This window comes from Blastomyces gilchristii (genome assembly GCF_000003855.2).
Source record: "Blastomyces gilchristii SLH14081 genomic scaffold supercont1.23, whole genome shotgun sequence".
Taxonomy (NCBI): domain Eukaryota; kingdom Fungi; phylum Ascomycota; class Eurotiomycetes; order Onygenales; family Ajellomycetaceae; genus Blastomyces; species Blastomyces gilchristii.
In genome coordinates this window covers 297,374-321,939 of record NW_003101659.1, presented here as the reverse complement: position 1 = coordinate 321,939, position 24,566 = coordinate 297,374, and the positions used below count along the sequence as shown (strand labels likewise).

Genomic DNA, 24,566 nt, shown 5'->3' with positions numbered 1-24,566 from the left:
AGCGCAAACCGTCTAAGTAATTCAGTATCCATCCTCCCTGTCCTACTTCATTACAAGGAGACCAGTTTGGCATTCAATTGTTTCACCTGAGTTTATTTGACGTCTTTGAAGCGATTTGTAGAGATGTCCAAAAGAGGATTAGTGTTTGGCGGAAAGCGTAATTACCCGCTGATGTAATTAATTCAAGGCCGCAAACCAACCTCCGATTTTTGTGTTTTGCGACAGCGAGGTTCGCCGCTGGCAGCAGTTTTGATAGTGCTCTTCTTTGAGGATTGTGAACATGGGAAAAGGTACGCCGTATCGCGTCACTATTTGCCGCAAAAAAGTATTCTGTTATACTAACTCATCTTTTGTCTTCCAGGAACCGATAAGCTCTATGTATGGTTGAGACCGAGGGCGAAAGCTACCCCGGAATACAGTTTCCAATATTGTTTCAATGCTAACTACCCTTTTATTATAAATAGATTACCCATTCGGAATGGGCATCCGAAGATGCATACTCTGCGAGTGCTGGCTCCGGTGTCAGATCGAAAGCGGGAACTGCGCACGCATCCTTTAAACGCCTTCCGTTCAACTTCTGCTCACTCTCCCTGCAACCATTCTCCCACCCCGTTTGCACGCTCTCCGGCACGATATTCGATCTCACGAATATAATTCCCTGGATTAAGAAACATGGCACAAATCCCGTAGACGGAACCGCTCTCAAAAGCTCCGACCTTATAAAACTGAATTTTGCGAAAAATGACGAGGGCGAATATGTTGATCCCGTTACTTATAAAGCGTTCACGGATAATACACATCTTGTGGCTTTGAAACCATCGGGAACCGTTTTTGCGTGGGACACAGTGGAAAAGCTAAATGTCAAGGCAAAGATGTGGAGAGATCTGGTAACGGACGAGGAGTTTGGACGGAAGGATATCATCACTTTGCAGGACCCGCAGAATATCGAGTCGAGAGATCTCAGCTCATTTAAATATATAAAAGATGGAGAGAACACAATGTCAGATGAACAGCTGCGGGTAAAAAACAGTAACGTGAACCTAAATGCTATGGGGAGCTCCGCGAAGATCTTGAAGGCCAAGGAGGCTGTTGCGAAAGCACGCGCTGAGCGCGAACAAAAAGCAAACGCCGCTGCTCTTGAAAAATCGAAGGGGAGGGATGCTACAGCTTTTGGTAAAGATGGTTCCGCGAAAGGGTCAATAATGAATCAAATCAAGAAACCAACTCCATACAACGCAGCGAAGCACACGACGGGGCTTGCAGCTGCCTCTTTTACTAGCACTGGCCTCACCCCGCATACATCGGCCGACCTTGCTCTTCTCACTGATGAACAATACATGTTGCGACGGGGCCGCGTTAACATCAAGGGGTATGCGCGCATTAACACCACGATGGGAGATCTCAATCTTGAACTACACACAGAACATGCACCCAAGGCAGTTTGGAACTTTATTCAGCTAGCTAAGAAGGGATATTATAATGATGTCACCTTCCACCGGAACATTAAAGGCTTCATGATTCAGGGTGGTGATCCCACTGGTTCCGGCAGAGGTGGTGAAAGTATCTGGGGAAAGAATTTTGAGGACGAGATTGAGGGGCCGTTCAAACATGATGCAAGAGGGACGGTGAGCATGGCTAATAAGGGCAAAAATACGAATAGTAGTCAATTGTGAGTACAACAACGTCCGTTCATCTATTTCACCCTCCGCCGGTAGACACGCATGAGAATTGTCCCCTTAGTATGTGCCAATTGAAATATCAAACACCACTAACCCATCAAAATCAGCTTCATTGCCTACCGCGCTCTCCCCCATCTAAATCTCAAACATACCATATTTGCCCGTTTAATCGATGACCCTTCACCCTCATCTACGACTCTCAACGCCCTAGAAACTGCCCCAGTAGATTCCACCAACAAACCCACCACACCTATCCGTATTCTCAATGTAACAATCTTCGTCGATCCATTCGAAGAATTCTTGAGCCAGAAACGCGCAGACGAGGAAGCGCAAACGGGCGCCGCTGGTGGCGCTTCGAAAGGTTCTGGCTCGAGAGACGAGCAGAGCGATGACGAGCTAACCTGGACAGGTAAGCGCGTGCGAACTGGAGGCGCGGCGAATGGCGCTGCAGCCTCTGGTGGAAGTTCCGGTGTGGGGAAGTATCTTAAAGCAGCTACCACCGCCGCCGCTGCCGAAGCTCAGACAAAGGCTGGTGAAGACGAAATTGTAGAATTTGTCGATGAGGAGCCCGAGCCTGAACATGTGAGAAAGAAATTCAAAGCTGCGAGTGGAGGTGGTGGGTTTGGCAATTTTGATAGTTGGTGAAGAAAATTTCATGTGTTTCTTTTCGGGTCGGTATTTGTTATCTTTCCCATGAGGCCCTTATATTCTGTATTTTATTTTATACCAACATTTTCCAGTGGCATTCAAGTCTTCACGGCGCAGCTAGGTGATGGGAAACCTTGAGACGACAGTTCCGGATTTTTTGTGGGGATGGAATAAATGGCGTTTTGCAAGAATTTTCTGGTTTTCTACTTGGAAGATTGGGATTGAATGGATTATATTGAAACACTACGTTAGCGATAGGCTCCCGTCAATAGATAATTCTTCATTGGGGATTCTGGGCCTGCCAATCGAGCAGCAGTTGTCAAAATCGATAACTTTCGTGCAAATAGGCTCCCCTGACACTAGAACGCAACCAGAGCAAGCCAATGACTTCAGCGCGAGTATCATTGTCATCTACGAAAGTGGTTTTATAATGTCCTAACCCTACATAATCCGCGCTTACGACAATTCACTGACCATACAAAGAATGCCGTCCCTGTCAGCTTCAGGGGGTTACTAGCAGTAGATACAGTGCCGATTGTCGAAGAGAGCAAAAGGAGTAACGCTTAGACTCTATAAAGGACCCAATCGAGTGGGGAATCCACAAGCATTTGGGGTATGATATAAAGAAAGAATAAATATCATCATGAGCGGTGGGGGACATACAAAGAAACCAGGGGGATTGGGAAAGCTCAAAACAAAACGGCGCTGGTGAATGCTCTAAAAGAGGGGGGAAAGCGAAAGCTTCAACAAGCAAGTGATCATTTCCCTCCTCCTCCCTACCAAGAATCGTTAAGTTGAGATCAAGCCCTTCCCTAGAAGTTCCTGTCCTACTTCTTTAAGAAGTGGCTCTTTTGCAAACGGCTTCGCTTGCGCTTTCTCTTTCACAATCTCCTGAGCTTTCATCACCCTGCACAAGTCCATGACCTCCCCATCAATAGGCGCAAGGTATACAAACAGTCCCAGGGATAATAGGTGACCATGAAGACTTTCCACGCTCTCAGTCTCCAGCCTGATAGCTTCAAGCAGCGACGCAACCAGTTCTACCTGGTCCGCCTCCGACAGCCGATCTGGCGCCTCATCCAGTCTCGCATTATGGTTAAACGCCGCAAGATTATACATGAACGATGCGCCAGCTGCGCGCAGACTGACCTGTGTGGCAAGGAGGGAGGACGTGGCGATTTTTATGCAGGTTTCGCGGAGAGTGTCGTGGGATACTATTTGATCTAGATATAGGGGCGACGTGAAGAGGTTGCAGGCCAGCTGTGTCATTACGAGTTGCTGGTTGTAAGGGCAACTGGACAGATTGCTGGTTCCGCCCAGTAGAGTTAATAGTGATTGGTGTGCTTCTTCCTCTGCGAAGAAGCCACTGACACGGGCGTCGGAGAATGTGGCACGAACTAGATCGATAATTGCAAAATGAACGGCCTGCGGGAGGGACGAGAATCTGGATTTGACGAAGTCTTGCAATAAGGAGAGGTTGGGTAGTGCAGCGTCCGCTGGGCCACCACTATCTCTTGATTTGAGGAACTTGACCAAATCCTGAAGGGCAGGTTCCTCGCCTGTCGAGCCGAGTTTTTGAATCAATTTATCTAGCGGGGGGATCTTCTTGTATAGCACGTAGGTGCCTATGGGACGTTCTAAATTCGGTAGCCTCAGTCGCCTATGAGGATGAGGCGGCCAAGCCATTTCGATAAGAAGTCGAACGTTTCCTCGTAATGTACCTTCGTTCGCGCCACTCCATTCACCTTCTTTCTTTCCTTTGAGAAATGTCATGAAAGTTGGCGTCGCCCTGACCCCGTATTTCGTGCTGACATCAAAAGCGCGAGATAAATCCACTTTGATTAGGACAGCTTTGTCGCCAACTTCTTCTGCAAGTTCATCATACACCGGATACATTATTTTGCATGGTGGGCACGTTGCGGAGGTGAAAAAGATCACTGCGCACGAGGACCTCGCAGAGTTTAGGAGCTCCTCTACCTCCCTATTGCTTGTAACATTGCGGACATACCCTTTCTTCACAGGGTGTGAAAGCTTCGTGTGCCCAGTGACGGGTCTTGTAGCGCCGTTTGCTTCAAAGAGAGGAGGCTGGTTTGCGGCAACTGGATAAGGTCGCTCCGGGCCTTGAGTTGCACCGCGAAGCATACCATCAATATATGGCCTCATCATTTGGCCAAAGGGTGTGTTCAGAAAAGTCTCAGGAAGGTTTCTGATATGATCAGGGATACCCTTTCCAACTAAGAATGTGGCGAGATCATGTGTAAAATTGTTGCAGTTGCGGAGGAAAAGATCGTAGGACTAGTGACCGCTTTGATATAAGCCTGGGTCTTGCCTAACTTGTTCACATATTTTATTTTGGGAGCAAGGAGGGGCACAATAAAGAGTTACATACATCTTCCGTGTAAACCTCCGCTAAAGACTCCATGTACTCAACTATCACCTCGATTGGAAGCTGGGAAGTACCCATGTGGATCATCTCGATGGGTTCTCCATGGTGGGTTGTTCCAGGGGGCGCTTGCTGAATCCCTCTACCAAAGAAGTATTCCACGCCCCCGAATACTAGAGACGTGTGATATATTGCATCTATCTGGGTACCAGTTATAGCAAGTGAGAGCTATCGGGAGTTAGCAGTCGCTTGATAGGAGAGGAGAAGCTGGAACTTGCTCTCGCTTACTTACTTGTCGAGCAAGGCCCTAGTGCATAGTTAGATGTCGTTAGCTAATGTCGTAGTAAAACCAACAGTTGGGGTCAATCATGCACCTTTGAGATATCATAAATACATAATACAACGTCCATGTTCCACCAGGGTAAGGCAGTGGAGCTGAATATCCCCGCCGTGCTACGGGAGAACGATATCAGATGAGTTGAACAGTGCAAGCCTAAATAAATGTACCAAGTACAAAATAACACGAAAACCTCCCCAAGAGCAAAAAATGAGTGTACCCCGAATTTATATAAGGTGTGAATATCCCAGGCTTCTATCTGACGTATGTTCCAACAGACAGACGTGATGAATGATGGACTTATTTATTATATAATGCGCCAAGCCCGACGTCAACCACACGCTGCCAGTAACTCCGCAGCGCGGATATGATATTGACCATATATCACCAGCCGCGATTTATGTCTTAAATATGGTATGTGATAGTCAATGAAGCAATGAAGATATCAACCTCTAAGTCACGTTAACTCCTTGCTAACCAATCGACCCAAAATCAACCACCGCAGCCACCAAAACGGCGCTCCGCACCCTCTTCCTCCGCAACGAAGAGAACGCGTCAGTCCAAACTTGCCAAAGAGAACGATATCACCGGTGATGAAGAGGCGGAAATTAAAGAAGCGTTTCATCTCTTCTCTACCAAAAGCGACGAGTATCCCGCTGAGAAAGAAGGCGTAATTAAAACCCAAGATGTCCGTCGCGCACTGATGTATGTTTGCAATATACCCCATGCCCCCTCCCGCCCCCGGGGGCCCCAGAGCCGTTAATCAACCGAAATGGGCTCCGTATACTCCCCTCCTTCTTGCTTCCTGTCCAACTCACCACACACACTCAGATCCCTCGGCCTCCCACCCACAGATCAAAAAGAGCTAGCCTCCATCCTCTCCGCCGTCGACCCCACCTCCACCGGCCTAGTAACCTACGAACCATTCCTCTCCGTCTGTGCCCTGAAACTGCACTCGCGCAGCGACGACGCCATCGCTGCCGAAGTCGAGCATGCGTATAGACTGTTCACACGCGGGACTGCGGGACCCATATCCGTGGCGCATTTGAGAAGGGTGGCGAGGGATTTGAAGGAGGATGTCAGTGAGGACTTGTTAAGGGATATGGTAAGGGAGGCGAATGGTGGGGATGGGCTGCATGCTGGTGTCTCGCTAGAGCAGTTTAGGGAGGTTATGGTGAGGGCGGGGGTGTTTTGAGGGCGGGAAGGGGAGGTGAGGCGTTGAATTGCGGTTGGGGTCTTCTTGTCCTTTGGTAATTCCTACGGTTGAAGGGTTTAATTCTCGAGATGTTCCCGGCGAAGGCGTTCAGGATGATATCGGTAACATATTTTATTTGAAGCAAGAGACATCCGTAGATAGCATAATTAATGGTATATGAATTAACTACTAAGGGTATACAAAGACACTGTTTATACAGCACATACTCCGCTCACGTTCTGAAAAAAACCAACGTAGGTGGTAGTGGCCATGTATCGTAAAAGGAGACACCGACTGGCCTATATCCAGCAAGTGTCCGTGTAAGATGGTCGCATCCATGCGCCCCGGCCAACCGGACTAAAAAAAAAGGGAAAAAGACAACAAGAATCAAGACGCCAAACCAATGCCTATAAGCGAATGAATACGGCGTCGGACCTCTATTCCATCGCACGTTGTTAACACCTGTAAAAAAGGGAAACAATGGTAAGGAATTCTACCGGAACCTCTTGAATAAAATACAACCCGTAGAAATCGTAAATCGATCCAACCGCTGGAGCCTATAAGCCTCAAGTAGTTAATGGCAGATTTAGAACTCCGAGTAATAGACTAGCATATGTAAACGGGACGTGTTCTCATGACTAGTTATCATGCCTTGACCATCGAAGGGCCAGGGTTCACATTGGAACAGGTCTCCTGGGTGTTTTCGAATGGTGTCACGGCCGTCTTCATTGCTGGGGCAGGCTGGATTTTATCTGTCCCAGGAGAGCCGTTTTCACAGGAGAATGACGATGCGGTAGATGTATCAGAGACGTCAGAATTCGGCGAATAATGGCCAGCCACAGAGCCAGTCGATGTTCCTGATGAGTCTGGTCGATTTTCCATCTTATCTAACTTATCCGCAACAACGTTTCGGGAGCGTAGGGTACCACCAAACCCTGAATCTGCTCCTTGAGAATTGAACGAAATTTCCTGCAAGGGAATGTCTTCCTGCCCAGGTCGTTTCTCATCCATAGACTCGGTCGCTATCTCACGATGTTCATCGATACACTCGTAAAACAACATAAATACACCCCCCTGAGAAAGCACATTGCTCTCACTGACTACACTGACATCTGCGTCACTGAGCCTGAACCAGCGTTCCGTGGCCTCCTTCTCCCCATCCGCATCTACAACAGCCTGGGGAACAGTAGCCGGGAACGACTCGACAGAATACTTTCTATAACAAATGTAATGCCCATTCTCGTGTCGCCCGTAATGAGTTATCACTGCCCGCAGCTCGTAGCCCCTGTGAGGAATGTCTGGGTTGGTTCCAGGGCGAGAGAGCATGGACTCTGAAGGTTTCATGCACCAGGACTCTATGACCTCGCCGTGTTCCCCCGCCGATTTCGACCCCAAACACCATTCACCCAGATCCAAAATCTTTGGGAACCTTACATCAGCATAGTTTTTCCGGAGCATGCCGGTCGTTTCGTTGAATACACTCCGGTTCACGTGGATAACAAGAGACTTGGGTGCTCTTGCAATGACTGCTTGTCTTGATTTTGTAGACGAAACACGATTCCGGGCGGGAATATGGCACTTCTCAGATAAAGTCTTTTCAGAGAAGTCTTCATTCTCAAGCGCTTCCTGGACGACTTTTAATCTCGTTTCAGCAGAACTTCGTAAAGCATCCGCCAGCCGAGGAATGCTGGCTCCTTCATCAAGCTCCGCATCTGAATCAATCTGTTTCAAGAGCTGCTCCAGCTGACGTTGGGTTCGTAGAAGTGTACATTTAGCACATTCAACACCATCAATAGCTTCCAAATGTGTATATTCGTCCAAGCAATCTCGAATATCATACTCCCAGTTGGGGCCTAGCGACACCGTGAGGCAGTTAAAAGGAATAATTGAAAGTCCCTCTGTCCATCCACATCGCATACATCCAACGCGTTGAGCGAGGAGGCCCTCGAGTGGGTTGCGGAAAGTGCACGTGTACTCTCCGTACCCAGGAGCCTTGAGTTCGTCGTTGACCTGCCTCCTTTCATAGGCTGGAAAAGGGCCAACCTTATGGCTATTCCGTTCCGTATCAACAAACCTGAGGCCAGCGTCGCTTGTTAGGCCCTTAGAAGCTCGGCGAATTTCTTTATCCACTTGATCAATCACTTTAGAAAAATATTCTTGCGCATCTTGCTGTTGCCAACTGCTCATCGACTTCAATTCCGGAGGCGTCCATAGTTTTCGGCCTCCGTATGAGGGGTTATTCAGTTTGTCAATGATGTCCTTTAGAGCGGTATGAGTGCAAAAGGGGTCGCGATCGCCTAACTCGCGGAGATTTCCTTCCAAAAATTTATCTAAAGCACGAAGCGATGCAAATCCCTGAATGATGCTATTTTGATAACAGGAGTTATCCCAATTGCCAAGTCCGGGGGGGCAAGGTTCCTTCAGCCCCAAAAAGGCCTGTCCTATTCCCGAGAGACTCCTTCCCCGAGGTAGGGATGTGAGAAGTGAATTCGCATCCAAGCCTAGGATCCTCTGCATTGCGGCGCTTTTTGCGGCGTGTCTAGTTCTCCGTGTCCAAGAGGGGGGTGCGTCCAACTCAGAATCCGGTCTAGAAGCAAATTCCTTATCTAAAGCTAATATAATGCGTGAGGGAGTAAGGAAGACGATGAGGTTCCAGGAGGTTTGCAGGAGCGTTGAAATAATGAGATCGAGGTATTTGAAGATGCAGTAGCCCAAGAGCACTAATACTGCAAAGTACGCTATAGTCGATCGGTCAGGTATCCATTCGCCGAATCGGTCATCGCGAGAGTTATCTTTCCGCAGTGTAGTATAAAGGTGGTGGAGACGACGGTGGGAGGAGAAATCCGAAGGGCCGGGCATATTTCATGAGCGAGGCAAGAGGAAGGCACCAGATGCTGTCGAAAAGGAGGCATCGGGCTGTCACAGTGGTTGACCAGAGAAGTCACTAGCTATCCGCATGTTCGGGGCTTGTAGATATGTAGTGTCAGCAGTGAAGCATGGATAGTAAATGACACAGTGAAATTCTGGCATGTGGGGGAGGTCGAGCACTGAGATGAGCTTGATGTTGATGCTGAAGTTGTTGGCGAGAGAGTTGAAGCTAGGAATGACGGGGAAAGTTCCAAATATTAGCCAGAGCGAGGTGGGCGAGATGCCGCTAACCTAATTTGGGATTAGGACCTGCACAAGTGGTCGCTATGCCCCGCTGGGGATTTTATGCACCTTCGTCCAACGCAACAATCCCGCAACCCTCTAGTGATAAATATGTCATTCAACATAACAAACCCACCACAATCATGGCAAAAACTCCGAAACTGAAGGCAAAGATTACCTGTTAGTATTCCCCAAGACAACTTGTATATGGCTACATACCAGCTAACAAAATCCCCTCTTCTTAAAGCAAAATCCCTTCGCTCAAGGGCTGTAAAGCGAGCCGTTTCTCCAACCGATGAATCGCTATTGAAATCTCTTCCCAGAGCGGAGCCAATCCCGACATTCAAGCCACATGTCCTATCCGCGCAGCATAATGCCGGTATTACAAAGAAGTCCAAATCCAAGCAGCTGACTCGTGCCCAGCGGAGGCGGCAAGAGAAGGGAATGGAACGTGCAGAATTCGTCATGGATAAAACTGAAAAGAAAATAGCCAAAAGTCTTGGTAAAGGGAGGGTTGTGAAAGAGCGAAGGGTGAGGATATTATTTTTTCCTTTCTTTGCTTTTGCCAGTGATATATTTTTTTGCTGGACTTTTTTTTACTTTCCCTTTCGTTTATATGGATAATAAAGCTAATAGAGAAATAGGCGACGTGGGAGGAGATGAATCGTAAGGCCCTTGCTGCACTTGGCAAGCTGGTCTCAGGGGGTGGGGATGAGGACAACGCTGAGGTTATGGACGAAGATGGTGCATCAAAAGGGACATCTACACAAACAACAAAAGCGATTTCTAAGCCTTTACAACAGGCGGCGCCTACCCAAAAGTTTGAATTCGAAGAAGATGGAGAAATCACCTAAAGAGGGCTGGCTCTATATACTGTGGTATCTGACATCCCGAACGAACGGAACTAAAAGAAGACAGAAGAAAAACTACCGCATTTGCCAGAGGGTTGGGGGATTTTTCTATTTCCTTGGCCTTAATTGGTTGATCATTCGGTCAATTTCACCCACGGCAAGACCGGATGCTTTCCCTCTGAGCACTTCCAGGCTGTCAACGTCCTTGGCCTTAAGTGCCTCCTCTCCAGCCTTAACCACCATCCCGCACTTCACCCACATCTCGATTCTCTCGCTGACTGGCAGATTGGTGCACTTCGGAATGAAAATTGATGCGAGTTTGGTATTTCCGGCGCTTAGAATTTCATCGTAAAATGGCTGGGGGATTCATGTTAGCATTGACTCCAATATATATAGACTAATGAATGAATGAATATAAAATCATGAGACAAAATCGAAATCAAGAAAAAAGAAGGGAAATAATATTACCTCCCATCCAATCGGAGATTTCTTGGGTTTCGCAAGCTCCTCAAGCTCTCCCCAATCTCGTTTGGCTACCAAAGCCCTCAATCTCACCCACCAAAAAGCCTTCTCCGGTACCTTGAATTCACTTTGTATTTTGTTCGCACGTTTTCCATATCCAGATTTTATTAATCTGTACATAGTTTCGTTTATGCTCAGGCCAACAAATTCAGTACTGCCGTCCGCAATATCCTTATCTAGTCCATCTTGAATTTTCAAGAGTTGCGCAGCTTCCGCCAATGATTTCTGATGCGATTGCACGCTCGCATCTTTGGAGTCCACCAACAATCTAGACGCTAATCGTAGCTTGTCTCCAATAGCTTGTGGGTCTGATTGAGCCAGCGCATCTCTCAAAAGTAGGTTTGAACCATCAACTGAACGATCATCCTGATAATACAAATCTTTGAGTAACTCCACATCTTGAGATCGGGCAGATGCCTCCACGAGGGCGGATGCAACAGGGCGAGTATTGATCGTTCGGAAAAATGTTGCCAGGGGAAGTTTCCGTTTAAGCTGCAATAGGACAAAATATATTAGGTCCGTGTCGCCACTTTCTATGGCTTTGTCCAACGCAAGGTTATCTTCTTCCATATTCAAAAGGAGCGGCACCTGCCTTCCTGCTCGTGGCTCGAAATTAAGTAGCTGAGTGGCCAGATGCCCACGACCTTCATCATAGGCAGATTGTGCTATCGTTTCAAACGATATCCCTCGCTTTCCCTGAAGTTTTTCTACAACCATATCGCAAATGGTGTCGTCATCTTCCGCGGAAGTCTTGACCTTTTGGCTAGCCCAGTGGACATAAATTTTATCCGTCGGGAGGCGGAGATATTCGGAAACGCGGATTGCAAGCAGATACTCGTGCCGGTGGGTCAATCGTTCAATCAACTTCTCCGGAGTCAGGCGGAGATATTGTTCGTACGAAATAGGGATACCGATCCGATAGTCGCGTACTGCATTCAGCACTCGCAGACGTTCACACATATCCACAAAGTCGTCACTATTGTAAACATCAATAACCGACTTTCCAAATGATGCTGCCTTTAGGAGCTGTTTTTGCCAATATGTATTAAATTCGTGGCCTGCTGCCTTTACACAGGTGTCGACGGCTTCGAGAAGGTTACCACGGATGTGCTGAATGTTCTCATCAGCTTTCGGGGATTTCTTCTCGAGTAGTCCAACCGAATCAAGGAGAATTGAAGCGGGAGAAGTCGAGCCCAGCCTGAATACTTCTTCCGTAGCATCTATGGGTAGATCAGCGGCCTATATCACTTTCTATAATGTACCTCGACAACATACCGGGGACCTTGTGAATAAATTCACATGCGTCATTGGTGAGCAATCTCACACCGTCAAAATCCGGAATGATATGAACGCGGCCGTCGTAAAAATATCTTGACTGAGGTCAGTTATATAAGCCAGATTGAACAAAATAAATTAGAAGGCCAACCTCGCCGCAGCCCCATTAGGGCCAACCATATGGACTTCGTCCTCCCAAGAGAGGACAACGGAATCATTGCCACACCACACCACGTTGTTTGGAGGTGTTCTGGTCCCGGAATGATATTCGCTAAGTTTGTTTTGGAAGTCGCTGCTTACAACCCAGACTTTGCCATCGTTGGTATACAAGGCGACAAATCGCCCATTGGGAGATACGCTAACATGTTTAAATGGACCGTTCTGTAACATGCGGTCTTCAGCCTCTGTCGCGTCTACAACGTAGATCGTTTGGTCAACTGCAAGGAGGACTTCGACAGAGCGTGAGAGCGTGTAATTGGGTGGAATCAATGACCATGAAGATACGTCGCCTTCGGGAGGAGATGCAAGTAATTTAGGCCGCGGTTCATCATAGCTCGAGACAGCAATGAGCTGATTGTTATTTAAGAGAGCAACGAAACCGTCCGACCAAAAACGGCAGGATTTCACACCATGTTCCTCTGCCACCTAAGGTAAAAAGTTAGACGAAGTCACAAAAGCGCTGGTTAGACACATGCCATACAGTTCCTAGAGAAAATGGCGTAAAGTCCGCATGTAAGCCATAATAACACCGCACGGTGCCATCTTGGGTTACTACAAGTAACCTCTCATCGTCCAACCAACCCAGGCCTCGGATTGATCCATGTTCCCACTAGATCAAATATCAGTATGAAGAGCGGAAACAAATAGAAAAGCTGAGTGCTATCACAAACATTAATCCGACTGATTCGTTTGCCAGAGCAAGAATAAATATCGATAGATGACTTCGCTGTCTCCGCATCTCTGTATCTCTGGAGTTTGCTTTCATCGCGATAAAGAGCTACGCCAGGTATTAGAACAGAACCATCAAATGTAACCAAGTGATTAGGTTTCTAGGCATTAATTCACCTATAGCTCCCCCATATGGAGCTCCAGCGACAATGAAGTTTTCCAACTCAAGCTCCTCGTCAAAGACAGCATCGTACACTCGGACCTTCCTGTAGAATCGGTCTCCCACCCTCTCCCAGTCAGCCAGAGGGTTTGTTGGGGCCATAGGAATTCCAACACCGGCATCAAACGGTGAATTGTATCGTCATGTCATAGGTCCTCTAGCTTTGAACGTCAAAATTGGGCTTAATCATAACATAGCTTGTCATATACAAGCAATACATAGACGCAGCAGAGGTTGATTGGAACATAGCTATCCCGTTTTGGACGATGCCTGGAGGCGCCGTATATTACGTAATTTATGATACCTTAGAATACTCCATTTACAATGGCTGTGGCACGAGATAATAATAGATTACGGTAATAGTAATACAGCCACATGTGACTTCCAACTCCATCCATCTTTCTTTGGATGCGACAACGAGAACGATGACAACAAGCATATGCTGTCACAGCGCCTCTTGATGTTGACAGCTATGATTGTCTGTTTGGAATGTACGCATTGAAGATCAGTCTCCGTATTCAATGGATTATCCTAGCCTTCATGACAGAGTAGAGGACCTGTCCGATATTGAGGTGGTCGTACTTCTCAGTCTTGTTGCGCGAGAGCATTGCATCATCGACACGGAAAGGGAGGTTTTGGATGATTTAGAAAATGAGCTGATTTTGGTATGCAACGGTCCTCTGAAATATATATAATATATATGTTACAAACTAAGTTGACATTCTGTTAGATTGCTGAAAATATCTTTGGCCTTTCCCACGCCACCCTGAATTGCTCGCCTGATACCACTGTGGAGGAGTTCAGTAATGCCATCCTGGCTCACGATGCTGAGAGGCCAGACTATGATAGACTATCGTCATTTACTAGTGGTGAAGGGGGGAGGGTAAGAGTTCCTTTTTCCCCTTTTAGAGCCTGCATGCTCGTTTTTGGCTTGTTACGTAGACGGGTTTCATCACTACCCTACAAAGAATGATATGGCTAATTTTATTGTAGAGCGTTGATCGGCTGCCCTTTGGAGGTGGACGGCTTTCTCTAGACAAATCTAGCTCGCGGGTACGAACAAGCGTCCTCGATGATCGCAAGGTGGTAAATGTTATCGTTGCCAAAAATTTCGATCTGGCACCGGATTATGTCCAACTACTAGCACTCGACGTATGTAAATATTTGGATTATTATCAGAAACGGATACATAGGATACCGGCAACTAAATGAATTGCAAAATTAGCTTATTCGAAATAAACGGATTTATACACGAACCTCTTTCCACAGTGCCCCTGAGACTTTTCTTTTTATTCCACTTGTTGAATCGAAACCACAGGGATTGTCCTCATTGTTGAATCGTCACCTGGTGAGTCCATTTATTCCGAGCTTCTATTCTTTGTGGATCAACCGGATGCTAAACCAAGGGAAAGAATGACCATATTTTTATGTCGTATTACCATGATCCCCAGAATGGATTCATGAATCTCGAAGAAAGCAGCGAGTGGTTTTCAGACGATCAAGGGTCGATATCCTCTGTCATCAGAAAGACAAACCTGCCTCTGCCCAAGGAGTTCGATGAGCCATATTTAATTCGCGAAGAGGTATGGTGCTTCCTGTTGTATTTTCTTCTAGGTTCCCCCATGCTTGCACTGTGCTAAAGTAAAAATAACTCTAGCACATCAAAACCCTACGGCAACTTAGCGACAATGTGACCTTGTCTGCAGATATGATTAACTACCTTCAAAATATCATTGTCTTTCTCCGGATGAATCGAGGGGTAGCTAGTGGGGTGACTGCTACCTCGACTCGACATTTCCAACTGCTTACCCGGTTAGTCAAGCCTCGTTTCCAGCCATTAAAATATAAACACTGATGTTTATCAGATGCCTTGCGCCCTTACAACGAGTGGATTATGTTTTCCCTTCCTTAGTGGCTCTTGCTGCTAGAAGAGTATATCGTCACCGCATCTACGTAGCCGAACCGGCGAATGATAGAAGTCTGATGTATGGAAGTTCCTTGAAAGCCGTTGACTTGGTACTGGCCGGCGCTTCCCCCGAAATGATCATTGAGGAAGTTTTGGCAGATGTCGAAGCACCTTTATGAATGGCTGCCAGTTAGCCTTTATGGCAATGTCTTATCCAATCATAATAGCCTATACATATTCATAGAAACGAGAGGGAAGCCGAGCCAGGAGCTACAAAAGCGGCAGGAGAAGTTGCAAATACGGGATCACCAAGGCTCTTATCTGGCCCTACCAGCAACTCAAATTAGGCAATTATAACCACAGCTTCAGTAAGTGAGCCCGCTTATTTACCTCAGGATCCTACAGTTCATCCAAAGGTTTATTCTAATTGTTGAGCCGGGGTAATTTTTTCGGGTTTAGAGCTCTACTAGTTTCATTTACTGATACTCATAGGGTCCTAGCTCTATCATACCATCCGAAAGCGAGGCTCTTATGTTTTAAATACCACTGCTTTGATGAGCAATCTAGACTGTTTAACCTATTTCAGTCCCGAAAACTGCACTCACCTATGCCTTGCACACCATAGTTTTTTGAAGAAAGAACCTGCACAAAATTTGTCCGTTTAGATATATTATTATATCTAAGCTACCGTGGCTATTTGATATCCTTCTCCCATCCCCAAGTGCCTGAGGAAGGCTATCTGCTAGAGCGCTTGGGTTTCTTCTTTTCTTCTACAACTTACATGCCCTTCCGTTCCATCTGTGGTTCTTCATAGCAGAAAACTAGTATATATTGTGGCGGTCATCTTTATACAGATGCATGCTCCGCTTGTATGCTGAGGAGTTACTTAACCAGGACATTGATATCAAATTTCCTCCCAGAGGAAGACCCTCAGAGTAATAATGTTTATTATGTTAACAGCTCATGATGAAACAGGCATGAGTGGCCTGTTTTCTCCTCTTAAGCTAGAAAAAAGAATTCATATTCTCAGACTCCTGATTGGGGACTGTTTCTCTTTCAGAAGATCGAAAATGTATAGTGATAGATGGTTATTGTTTCCTGTGAAGACAGTTCCTACTACTTCCAGTGCATTCGTCGCGGGTTGTTGGGGCATAGAACACACACAGCAGGCGCTTCCTATTCCTAACTGCTGGCCCCTTGTTTATTTCTGCGAACATCACATCCCCAACGCACCAGCCAACTACCACGTCGCTATCACTATCTCAATCGACGATACATCTTCAATAAACATACTATAAAACAAGAGCGGGAACACATCATCCATACAACAACGTTATCCTCTACAAAACACATAGCTTAACCAACCATATTCGCTCAAAATGCCTCCCACAGAGCCAGACGATGACTACGATCCATACAGATATCCTATATTCTATGTAAGCCACCATCTGATCATAGAGGCATCACGACTTATGGACAAGAGGTGTACACGCACACATGCTTACCCCTTCTCCCTTTAGCTCCCTGACATTACCCTGGCCGATGACCCGATCCACCTGCCTGCCCCCCTAATTCCCGAATTCCGCCACAAAGACCAGGAATACAAACTCCTCTCTCATCTCTGGCACGTGCAGTTAGGTCACGACCAAGCCCGGCACCACTGGAATATCCAGGCGCTACATGGTTTCTGGCGCACATACGGACCCCGTACGTTTGAGGGCAGGTACTATGGCTGGTCACCGACCTGGATCGTGGACGCACTCTTTTCGCTTCAGAGAGATCTGGAAAAACTGCAGAAGGTGGCGGATAGGATCATGTTGAAAAGGGCACGGATGCGGGCGCAGGCGAGGAAGATCCTTAAAAGGGCGGGTGTACAGGTGGAAGATGAATCGTGGGTGAATGATGAGGAGGTGGAACTTGCTGTGGAGTTGGCGAGGGAAGACGTAGGGGATGAGGGATGTGCGGGGGATGAGGAGGTGATGATCAAAAAGATTCGGAGGGATAGGGAACGGGAGAGGGAAAAGGAGAGGGAAAAGGAAAGGGAAAAGGGGGCCGGAAAGGAGAGAAGGCGGTTAGGAGCGCGCGCGGGAGGGAGGAGGAGAAGCAGATCGAGTGCAAGACTTGGTAGTAGCGACAGCGAAGCTACCAATGAGTCTCCTACGCATAAACCGCCGCCAGCGCGGAAACGACCCACCACGCCTCCTGATTCTTCTGCTATTGACGCTTCGGAGAGTGCCAGGAAGGCGGATACGGTTGCGGATCGTCAGCGGGAACAGGGGCCGAGAGGAGATCGAGAACAGAAGAGTGTGCCTCAAGACTTTCTTTCTCGTTTGACTTGTTTCCGTCTCGGAAACTCTCTCTCCAAGGAGGAAATGACTGGCACTCCGCCACCGATGGACATGGAGATCCAGGTGTCTGAATATGAGGTTTCTTCTGGATTGGATTCAGAACCTGAACAATTGAGAGAACACATGCTGCATGACGGTGATGGTGCAGGATTAGCTTGCCCCAACAACGACGAGTTCATGTATCCTGGCGAGGGTAGTTTTAGGCTTACTTCTCCAACACCGGAAAGTAAGGAGTGAGCCGGGTGGAAACCTGTTACAGGAGCGCTTATTGCTATTTGACCCCTATTGTTTTTCTTTCCTCCGGCTTTCACAAAACCGACCCGATTCTTATCGCTTCTATCTTAATGCGCACCATACCTGGCTTATTTCCCTTAAAGCGATAGATTGTATTGAAATATTGATTTTTAACAACCAAGAATGGGATGGCAGTGGGGAAATATATGCAGAAAACATCCGTTAAGATATCCACCCGTAGACAAAGGTGGAAGCAAAAGCAAAAGCAAACGCAAAATGAAATGAAAATGGGGATATATGCAGTCTAAACACTCACCGCTCACATAATGCATGGACGTCGTCGTCCATATATATCATTCCATCAGCAACAAACGTAACGAAGTAACGTCATATCCCATTCCTCACTCCCTCATCGCGCTCTCGCGTCGCCGTTCGCATCCGTATAAACATTTCCATCGGCTCATACCCTCCAGCATCACCACCACCACCTACAAGTCCATCCTCCCCCCTCACAACCGTAACCTTCTTCCACTCATTCAAAATAGCCTCAATCTCCACCCTCTCATCCTCTACGATAGCATCCATCTTAATGTCATTCCGATCATACCCAAACGGATCCTCCAGCTGCGATCCAATCCCCTCAATCCCATACAGCGTAAAAATAACCAGCGAGACGATCGGCACAGCCCACCAGCCCATCTCATCCACCATGGCAAACGGCAGCACGGCACCAAAGAGCGCCAGCACCTGTTTCTGATGGATGAGGTGCGCGATGGGGATCGGCGTTAGCTTGATGGTCTCCATGCGCCCGTACGCGTCCGTCAGGGCGTTGAGCTGGGCTTGCAGGTTGCTAGCGCCCGGCGCTGAGAACCAGCCGCGCTCCAAGCCACGCTTTATGAAGCCGTCGACGAAAAAGGTTAGTTGGAGGGGTAGACCCAGGCCTTCGTCTTCGTGGGCTTGCATGCCCATGGGCAAGAGGCTGTCGTATTCGGGGTTAAACACTCGCACGCCATCCTCACTATCGTCGCCGTTGTCGCCATCAGCAACGCCGACCCCGTCCCCGTCCCCGCCCGCGCGGGTACGATTGACATTACCATTCCTATCCGGGTGTCGCAGTATCATGCTACTCTCCACAGCATGGCTGAGGCTCGCGCTCCCGCCGCCACCATCAGTCGCACCACCCATTTTAGGATTCGGCGCCCAGGCCGCGCCCCATTCGGCGCGTAGGTAATTCTTCACAGCGAATGGAATCGCCATGAGGACTCGGATGGTACGTTCAACATCATTTTTCTCAGCGAGGGTAAGAGGTCCCGCTTGGCTGTTGTAGGCGTGCGTGAGGATTGAGCGGGTCAGGTTGCGGACGGAAGTGTTTATGGCGGAGAGGCTGTTGCGGCCGTCCCAGAAGCGGTTGTAGGAGGTTTGGTTGCGGAAGACGAGGATGAGACCGACGACTATGGAGAGGGAGGGGATCTTAAAGAGTTTTCTATTAGCATTCACATCTTTCGGCCCGTGGGGAAGGTTTTGAGGTGGAATTTTAGGCTTACGATTGTCGCGGGTAGGCCAAGACGAGTGTGAACGTATTTATCCAGATAGACGACTAAGGCGGTGAAGAGCGCGTGTAGGATGACGGGGATGAGGATCGCGCCGTGTACGGCGCCTTTTATAAAGCGGAGGACCAGAGGCCATCTGTTAAACCAGTCTCAATCTCAGTAAATTTTCAGTTAAATAGTAATTTTCACGAAGCGCGACGCGTTTCTCGAAGTCGGAGTAGTTTTATAAACACTCCTCCTCATTTCACAATTGACCAAAGCCCGCCCGGAGGATGGTCTGTATACTATTCTCCTACATATACGCTATACATGTAGACATCGCAAAACATGGAGTAAAAAATGATATCATACCTCCGTGGCTTCGAACGGCGTGACTTTCGAAACGGAAACGTCCCTCTTCGCAGGTGATGGCGCATTCTGCCACCACCGTTGCCATTTTTAACAGGGCTTTGCGGTGGTGGCGGCTCAGTAAAACGCATACTGCGTAGTCAGGGGGGATATGACCTGAGGAAAGGAGGACAAAGAGAAAAGATAGAAATTGGGTGGCGGGTCGCGTGCGTTTTTCTTTTTTTATATTTTGCCGTTGGTGGTATTGGGTTGCTTCCAAGCTTCAGGGGGTTGTTGGGTGGGATTTTAAAGTTACGGGTAAGATTTTAAGCTTAATAAGGGGTCATATTTGGTTCCAGGTGGGCCTGCGGGAGCTTATCTTATCGGTGCAGGTGGTGTGATGGCGAGAGGGATATGTACTCTGTAATGAGCGAATGCAAATTATTAGCAAAAAGTAAGCTGAGAAAAGTTGGAATTTACATTGGGCAGGGCAAGAAGGAAGGATGAGATGTATTTTTCCGCCGTTGTTTTAGAACCAACGAGGGGGTTTTAAAGCCTGGCAAGTATGATGCGGGGAAGGGAGCATGGGAAGGGAAGAGGGGGATTGGGGATCAGCAGAAGAACTAAAATATGCACAAGTTTTGTGTAATGTGTTTCCTCTTCCTTTGCTGTGAAATAGCTAACGTATCGTGTGGGGATTGGCTGTTGGTTATTAACTTCACCGCTATTCACCCTGCCAGTATAGGAAATGGTCATTAAACATTAGCAGATTCCTCCCTCCACTAGGTCTAATATGAAAAGAGAAATTGAAACAAGCAAATGGGAAATAAATAAATAAAAAAAATAAAAATAAAAATAAAAATAAAAATAAAAATAAAAATAAAAATAAAAATAAAAATAAAACAGAATAAAGAGAGGGCAATAAATGACCATGTTGCGAAACGAGACACCCACACACAAACCAACAAAAATCCCAAGTCCAATGCAAATTCCAAGAAAACATTGTAGAAGGGAAAGATATAATGAAGGTGCCGGCGCGTGGAGACGAGGTTATATATTTATGTAGCGAAAGTGAAGAAGGAAAAAGGGTGAAAAGGGTGAAAAATGAAGTCCTACACATCAAAAACTTCCCAGTTTGCAGTACTCCTTCCCTCCTCCACTCCTGTGCTCCCAACAGGTTCCTAATAGTGATGAACAAGAAAAAAAAAAAAAAGGAAAAAAAAAAAAAATATGAACGGAAAGGAAAGAGCAAACTACGAGGAGAGACATAAAGAAAAGAGATAAGAAAGGCATATAAAATAGGATCACGCCACCATTGTCAGGCTAGCCTTATCCCAGAGGACTTCTGTGTTGTTGTGTTGATGTTCTCGATGTTTGGGTTTTGAGAAGAGAGGAGGGATGAAGAGCAGAGTACCATGTAGCCAAAGAAGCTATGTTACTTGGGGATGATGGGGTGGATGGAGATGGGAGGGTTGAACCATGCTTTATAAGAGCTAGACCAACCAGATTAATCGTTCATTCAGGTAGGTGATGCGGTGAGAGTTACGAGCGCATAAGAAACGTAAGAAAAAGTTGTTCAATACCTGAACCCAGGCGACTAGCATATAAATGAAGCACGTAAAGCGGAACCAAAGGGGAAATAACATGACGCAAGGTATGAAGGGGGGAGAAATAAAGCAGCAGGAACGCCATCAAAAGCAAACAAAGGAAACCAAACCATCGTAGAATGCTACAACCGGCCAGCACGGCCGTCAAATGCTAAGGGTCCAAAATCATTCCGCGGCGTTAATGGGGTATCTTCGAACACATCATTTCCACCTCCACCACCACCACCACCACCACCATCCCCCTGGGGCTGCAGTCCTCGACGACCACCCACAAGCCGTAAGCATTGCGGTATATCGATGTTAGAACTCCGCGATAAAGTCTCACCAATTCCGTTAGTCGCCTGCTCGCTTATTCCATTTGTCATCGCCATGTCAGAATCTCCGTTTACGTTTCCGTTCGCGGTTGCGTTTGCGTTCGAGCTCACTCGCCTCGTAGTACCGTTTTCGGCTCGGGGGGTGGCTATAGGGGCCTCGTCAAGGTTCATCATGTCGACTGCACCAGCTAGGCGGTCCTGGTCTGCAGTTGACGGTCTATGCTGGCCATTCGGGGCGGAGGAAGGGGTCCTCTCCCCTGTCGAATTGCGGGCGGCTGGGTTTGTGCTATTGTTATTGTTGTTATCACTGTTGGGATAGTCTTGTGCAGGCTGGTCTCGGGATTTGGGAGGTTCCGGATGGGCCTCGTCTTCAAAAGGGTCGTTCGAATCGTCTACTTCTGCACTGAGATCTGTGTATGCACGACAGTTTGGGCATTGGAACATGGGGTATTCAGGCGAGTGGATGAGGCGGCGTATGCACTTGTAGTGCCAGACGTGGGCACAAGCAGCCATAAAAAGACATTGATATGGACGCTGTATTATTACCACGTTAGTTTGAAGCAACAAATGGCGTTTAGCTCGATGCGGGGAGAGGAGGGGGAACGGACCAACACTGAACCAAGACAGATTGAGCATTCCCTGCTACCCGCATAATCTGCTGCATTTTTCCCCTTCCCCAGGTTATTGATTAGAGCCGCTGTATTTTTACTGTTGGTAACCCGCTTGTTAGTATGAAATTACCCCACATCCCGAAAAATTACCGGTGCCAATTGCATGGACTAGGAACAGAAAATACAAATAAATAAACGTACTTAAACTCATTTGCCTGTTTCTGCCATGACCGATTGCATTCGATCCGCATCCGTACGCATCTAAAGATCATTTCCTCCCCGCCCCTAAAGTCAATTCCTAGCTGCAGAATATCGCCATCTCTAATGGCATACAGCCTGGACGCCATGTTGGGTTGGCTCAGCCGCATGTGGTTCAGGAAAGTCCCTGACGAGCTCCCTACATCTCGAATATGCCATTGTCCATTAACGAAGGAAAACTCGCAGTGTCTCCTGCTCACAACTTTGGATTTAAAGCCAACGGGTGCATCGGATGGTTCCGTCGGATTGTGAACGGGAATGCCATCCCGCTCTGAATACCGGCCCACTCGAATCACGGAGGAATCATCTGGCAATGTCCGGGAGGTGGTTGTGAAAGGTAATGATGGCCTTGAATTCTGATGGGGATCCTGATAGGCATAGAAACGTATCGTAGGCTTTGGGGGATCCGATTTCGAACCGACATCTGGGGAAGGCTGGGGAGTAGTGTCTGCCCGTCTACTGGGAGACCCCATATTCCCTGGCGAGGTGTTCTGAGCTGTATCAGCCGAGCTTTTAGGACGGGTCTCACTGAGATTATTCCGAGCACTTGAAGGCGTTGGTGACGAGTGCTGCGACAGGTCCTGGTTGGCTCCGAGCAGATCTATGCGTGGCATATTCCGATGTCGTACCATGCCGGATACTAGCTGCAGCTCTGACGACTCCGGGTCGTTGGACGGGGTAGAATGTGAAGAAGCAGATGAAGAGGGAGCGTGGGAGTGAAGGTCTGAGCTGGACGAGCTCTCACTTTGTGCGGAAGGGGTCGTAGAGAGCCTTGAAGCATCAGTCTCGGGACATGGGTGGCGGATAAGTGCTGATTCGGTGGGAGAAGCTGTAGTAGTAGTGGTCGTAGTAGCTAGACGGTTAGTAGTTGTAGAAATAGCAGTAGCAGTGTCAGTAGTCGGTGCAGCGTCTGCAGTAGACGAGGCTGAGGGAGCAGCAGAGTGCGATGACAAGCCAACAGCCCGGGTCAGGCTATTTCGATATGAACGGTGGCCGCTGGAATGAGCGTACGCCCTGAGGTTGCTCAAGCGGCGTAGACGACTGGGGCGCGAGGACGAGGACTCGGAGGGGACCGTGGTAGTAGTGGCGGAGGGAGAGGACATAGACATGAACTCGAACTCGAGCAGGCTGCAATAGACGATTCCCGCTGCTGTTGTTGCTGTTGCTGGAGTTCAGGCGATGTACATGTACATACAGTACAAAGGGCGGACAAATAGATCCTCGTGAGGCGGACTGTAACTATTGGCGGGTATTTATTTAATGAAATAGAGCGGGGAGAAGGCACAATTCGGGGTTCAAGCCGACGACGAAACAAGGTGGAAAATGAAAACACAAGCAAAGAGGACGACGCCACACGGAAGAAACCAGCTGAGGATTGTCGCTATCCAGCTGGCGAGGGTTGAGGAGGCTGGTGGGAGACGCTAGAAGGTGTTGAATGGACGAAGTTGAGTAGAGTTGAGGACATTTCGATGTAACTAAAATAAATATTTGGCTTTTCTATCCAGCACCAGAGGGCAAAACTGCATATCCAGCCAATGCGTGCACATAAATACATGTAACTATGTATGTACTGTACAAGGACTCGCACTTAGGGAGTTGGGGCCTACAATGGCGGTAGTGAATTTATTTTTTATTTAATATGACCGCTCGTATTTTTGTGTCTGTCTGTCTGCAATTTTTCGCCCTTTCTCGCGCCCTCGGGAGCCGCTTGACGTTGAACATGGTCTAAATAACCGGTCTGGTTGACCCCATGTGTGAGTGATGCAGATACATATTTTACCATATAAATCTCTGCTGGTCGGCGGTCTACGATGGAGAAATGTATGAAGGATCTGAAAATTGAAAACCCCTTCCTGTTCTTTAAATAATCCCGAGTTTGACTGATTGTTATTATTAGTGGTGTGATATTAACGGGTGCTACCACTTCTGCTCCACCAAATCGCAAATCCCAGGGAGCAAGGCTCCTCCTTATCGAGCGTGGGAAACCGCAAGAATTCCCCACTATTTGGCCAGTTCAAGCCGAAGGGGAGCCCTAGAGTTGCTTGCTTCAACCGCTGCTCAATAATAAATAGCTAAATACTACCAAGCCGCTAAACCTAGCTGCACACTACCAGGGCATGTCGCTGGGGCCTGTCAATGCTGTCAATTACTGTCATTCAGACAACCAGGTTTAATCAAAAGGATTGAAAATATCAACTGACCTGCACAGACCCTGGCTAAAGGCAATTTTATTAGCGCCTCATTCATCCTAGCGTTCATAAGC

General features: G+C 47.6%; 10 protein-coding genes across 11 annotated transcripts; 5 read left to right on the top strand and 5 right to left on the bottom strand.

Moving 5' to 3' along the window:
- The first annotated feature begins 183 nt into the window (after nt 1–183).
- BDBG_08317 (peptidyl-prolyl cis-trans isomerase-like 2) lies at nt 184–2,990 on the top strand. Its single transcript, XM_002621240.2, has 4 exons — nt 184–290; nt 362–378; nt 465–1,669; nt 1,787–2,990. The coding sequence occupies exons 1-4, from the start codon at nt 281–283 to the stop codon at nt 2,322–2,324; spliced, it is 1,770 nt and encodes a 589-aa protein (XP_002621286.1). The 5' UTR covers nt 184–280; the 3' UTR covers nt 2,325–2,990.
- BDBG_08316 (thioredoxin) lies at nt 2,173–5,330 on the bottom strand. Its single transcript, XM_031723505.1, has 4 exons — nt 5,085–5,330; nt 5,003–5,017; nt 4,717–4,938; nt 2,173–4,622 (listed from the first exon to the last, which is right to left on the bottom strand). Exons 1-4 carry the CDS (start codon nt 5,118–5,120, stop codon nt 3,117–3,119), a joined length of 1,779 nt encoding a protein of 592 aa, XP_031580684.1. The 5' UTR covers nt 5,121–5,330; the 3' UTR covers nt 2,173–3,116.
- A 128-nt stretch (nt 5,331–5,458) lies between these two features.
- Nucleotides 5,459–6,242, top strand: BDBG_08315 (EF-hand superfamily Ca2+-modulated protein; the record flags this gene model as incomplete). Its single annotated transcript, XM_031723504.1, has 3 exons — nt 5,459–5,461; nt 5,553–5,752; nt 5,879–6,242. The coding sequence occupies 3 exons, from the start codon at nt 5,459–5,461 to the stop codon at nt 6,240–6,242; spliced, it is 567 nt and encodes a 188-aa protein (XP_031580683.1).
- Nucleotides 6,243–6,296: 54 nt separating this feature from the next.
- BDBG_08314 (ubiquitin thiolesterase) lies at nt 6,297–9,554 on the bottom strand. The gene has a single exon (XM_002621237.2). It carries the CDS (start codon nt 9,099–9,101, stop codon nt 6,888–6,890), a length of 2,214 nt encoding a protein of 737 aa, XP_002621283.1. The 5' UTR covers nt 9,102–9,554; the 3' UTR covers nt 6,297–6,887.
- Nucleotides 9,406–10,979, top strand: BDBG_08313 (uncharacterized protein). Its single transcript, XM_002621236.2, has 3 exons — nt 9,406–9,572; nt 9,640–9,923; nt 10,037–10,979. The coding sequence occupies exons 1-3, from the start codon at nt 9,437–9,439 to the stop codon at nt 10,244–10,246; spliced, it is 630 nt and encodes a 209-aa protein (XP_002621282.2). The 5' UTR covers nt 9,406–9,436; the 3' UTR covers nt 10,247–10,979.
- On the bottom strand, nt 9,668–13,392 carry BDBG_08312 (vacuolar protein sorting vps16). Its single transcript, XM_002621235.2, has 7 exons — nt 13,106–13,392; nt 12,931–13,037; nt 12,741–12,869; nt 12,192–12,685; nt 12,041–12,135; nt 10,712–11,985; nt 9,668–10,600 (listed from the first exon to the last, which is right to left on the bottom strand). Exons 1-7 carry the CDS (start codon nt 13,248–13,250, stop codon nt 10,352–10,354), a joined length of 2,493 nt encoding a protein of 830 aa, XP_002621281.1. The 5' UTR covers nt 13,251–13,392; the 3' UTR covers nt 9,668–10,351.
- A 277-nt stretch (nt 13,393–13,669) lies between these two features.
- Nucleotides 13,670–15,233, top strand: BDBG_08311 (uncharacterized protein; the record flags this gene model as incomplete). Its single annotated transcript, XM_002621234.2, has 7 exons — nt 13,670–13,813; nt 13,879–14,031; nt 14,142–14,300; nt 14,374–14,496; nt 14,561–14,731; nt 14,806–14,960; nt 15,014–15,233. The coding sequence occupies 7 exons, from the start codon at nt 13,670–13,672 to the stop codon at nt 15,231–15,233; spliced, it is 1,125 nt and encodes a 374-aa protein (XP_002621280.1).
- An 828-nt stretch (nt 15,234–16,061) lies between these two features.
- Nucleotides 16,062–20,386, bottom strand: BDBG_08309. Of its 2 annotated transcripts, XM_031723502.1 has the most exons (4): nt 19,538–20,386; nt 19,181–19,322; nt 16,560–19,106; nt 16,062–16,479 (listed from the first exon to the last, which is right to left on the bottom strand). In XM_031723502.1, exons 1-3 carry the CDS (start codon nt 19,663–19,665, stop codon nt 18,024–18,026), a joined length of 1,353 nt encoding a protein of 450 aa, XP_031580681.1. In that variant the 5' UTR covers nt 19,666–20,386; the 3' UTR covers nt 16,062–16,479; nt 16,560–18,023. The 2 variants fall into 2 exon arrangements, with proteins under 2 accessions (XP_031580681.1, XP_031580682.1); XM_031723503.1 differs by having other exon boundaries at nt 16,469–19,106.
- BDBG_08310 (uncharacterized protein) lies at nt 16,434–17,639 on the top strand (the record flags this gene model as incomplete). The annotated part of the gene is made up of 2 exons (XM_002621233.1): nt 16,434–16,490; nt 16,575–17,639. The coding sequence occupies 2 exons, from the start codon at nt 16,434–16,436 to the stop codon at nt 17,637–17,639; spliced, it is 1,122 nt and encodes a 373-aa protein (XP_002621279.1).
- Nucleotides 20,387–20,718: 332 nt separating the features above from the next.
- On the bottom strand, nt 20,719–24,458 carry BDBG_08308 (FHA domain-containing protein). Its single transcript, XM_002621231.2, has 3 exons — nt 22,247–24,458; nt 22,043–22,142; nt 20,719–21,968 (listed from the first exon to the last, which is right to left on the bottom strand). Exons 1-3 carry the CDS (start codon nt 23,410–23,412, stop codon nt 21,243–21,245), a joined length of 1,992 nt encoding a protein of 663 aa, XP_002621277.2. The 5' UTR covers nt 23,413–24,458; the 3' UTR covers nt 20,719–21,242.
- Nucleotides 24,459–24,566: the final 108 nt, after the last annotated feature.

Coding starts and splice junctions, on each gene's coding strand:
- BDBG_08317 (XM_002621240.2), top strand. Junction 1,670..1,786: donor AATACGAATAGTAGTCAATT/GTGAGTACAACA, acceptor CATCAAAATCAG/CTTCATTGCCTACCGCGCTC.
- BDBG_08316 (XM_031723505.1), bottom strand. CDS start 5,120: ATGGACGTTGTATTATGTATTTATGATATCTCAAAG. Junction 4,623..4,716: donor CGGAGGTTTACACGGAAGAT/GTATGTAACTCT, acceptor AGCGGTCACTAG/TCCTACGATCTTTTCCTCCG.
- BDBG_08314 (XM_002621237.2), bottom strand. CDS start 9,101: ATGCCCGGCCCTTCGGATTTCTCCTCCCACCGTCGTCTCCACCACCTT.
- BDBG_08313 (XM_002621236.2), top strand. CDS start 9,437: ATGCCCCGCTGGGGATTTTATGCACCTTCGTCCAACGCAACAATCCCG. Junction 9,573..9,639: donor ACTGAAGGCAAAGATTACCT/GTTAGTATTCCC, acceptor CTCTTCTTAAAG/CAAAATCCCTTCGCTCAAGG. Junction 9,924..10,036: donor GGGTTGTGAAAGAGCGAAGG/GTGAGGATATTA, acceptor ATAGAGAAATAG/GCGACGTGGGAGGAGATGAA.
- BDBG_08312 (XM_002621235.2), bottom strand. CDS start 13,250: ATGGCCCCAACAAACCCTCTGGCTGACTGGGAGAGGGTGGGAGACCGA. Junction 12,686..12,740: donor CGCCATTTTCTCTAGGAACT/GTATGGCATGTG, acceptor TTTTTACCTTAG/GTGGCAGAGGAACATGGTGT. Junction 10,601..10,711: donor AATCTCCGATTGGATGGGAG/GTAATATTATTT, acceptor TGAATCCCCCAG/CCATTTTACGATGAAATTCT.
- BDBG_08309 (XM_031723502.1), bottom strand. CDS start 19,665: ATGCGTTTTACTGAGCCGCCACCACCGCAAAGCCCTGTTAAAAATGGC. Junction 19,323..19,537: donor CGCCGTTCGAAGCCACGGAG/GTATGATATCAT, acceptor CTGGTTTAACAG/ATGGCCTCTGGTCCTCCGCT. Junction 19,107..19,180: donor TTGGCCTACCCGCGACAATC/GTAAGCCTAAAA, acceptor AAACTCTTTAAG/ATCCCCTCCCTCTCCATAGT.
- BDBG_08308 (XM_002621231.2), bottom strand. CDS start 23,412: ATGTCTATGTCCTCTCCCTCCGCCACTACTACCACGGTCCCCTCCGAG. Junction 22,143..22,246: donor AAACAGGCAAATGAGTTTAA/GTACGTTTATTT, acceptor GGTTACCAACAG/TAAAAATACAGCGGCTCTAA. Junction 21,969..22,042: donor TCTGTCTTGGTTCAGTGTTG/GTCCGTTCCCCC, acceptor GTAATAATACAG/CGTCCATATCAATGTCTTTT.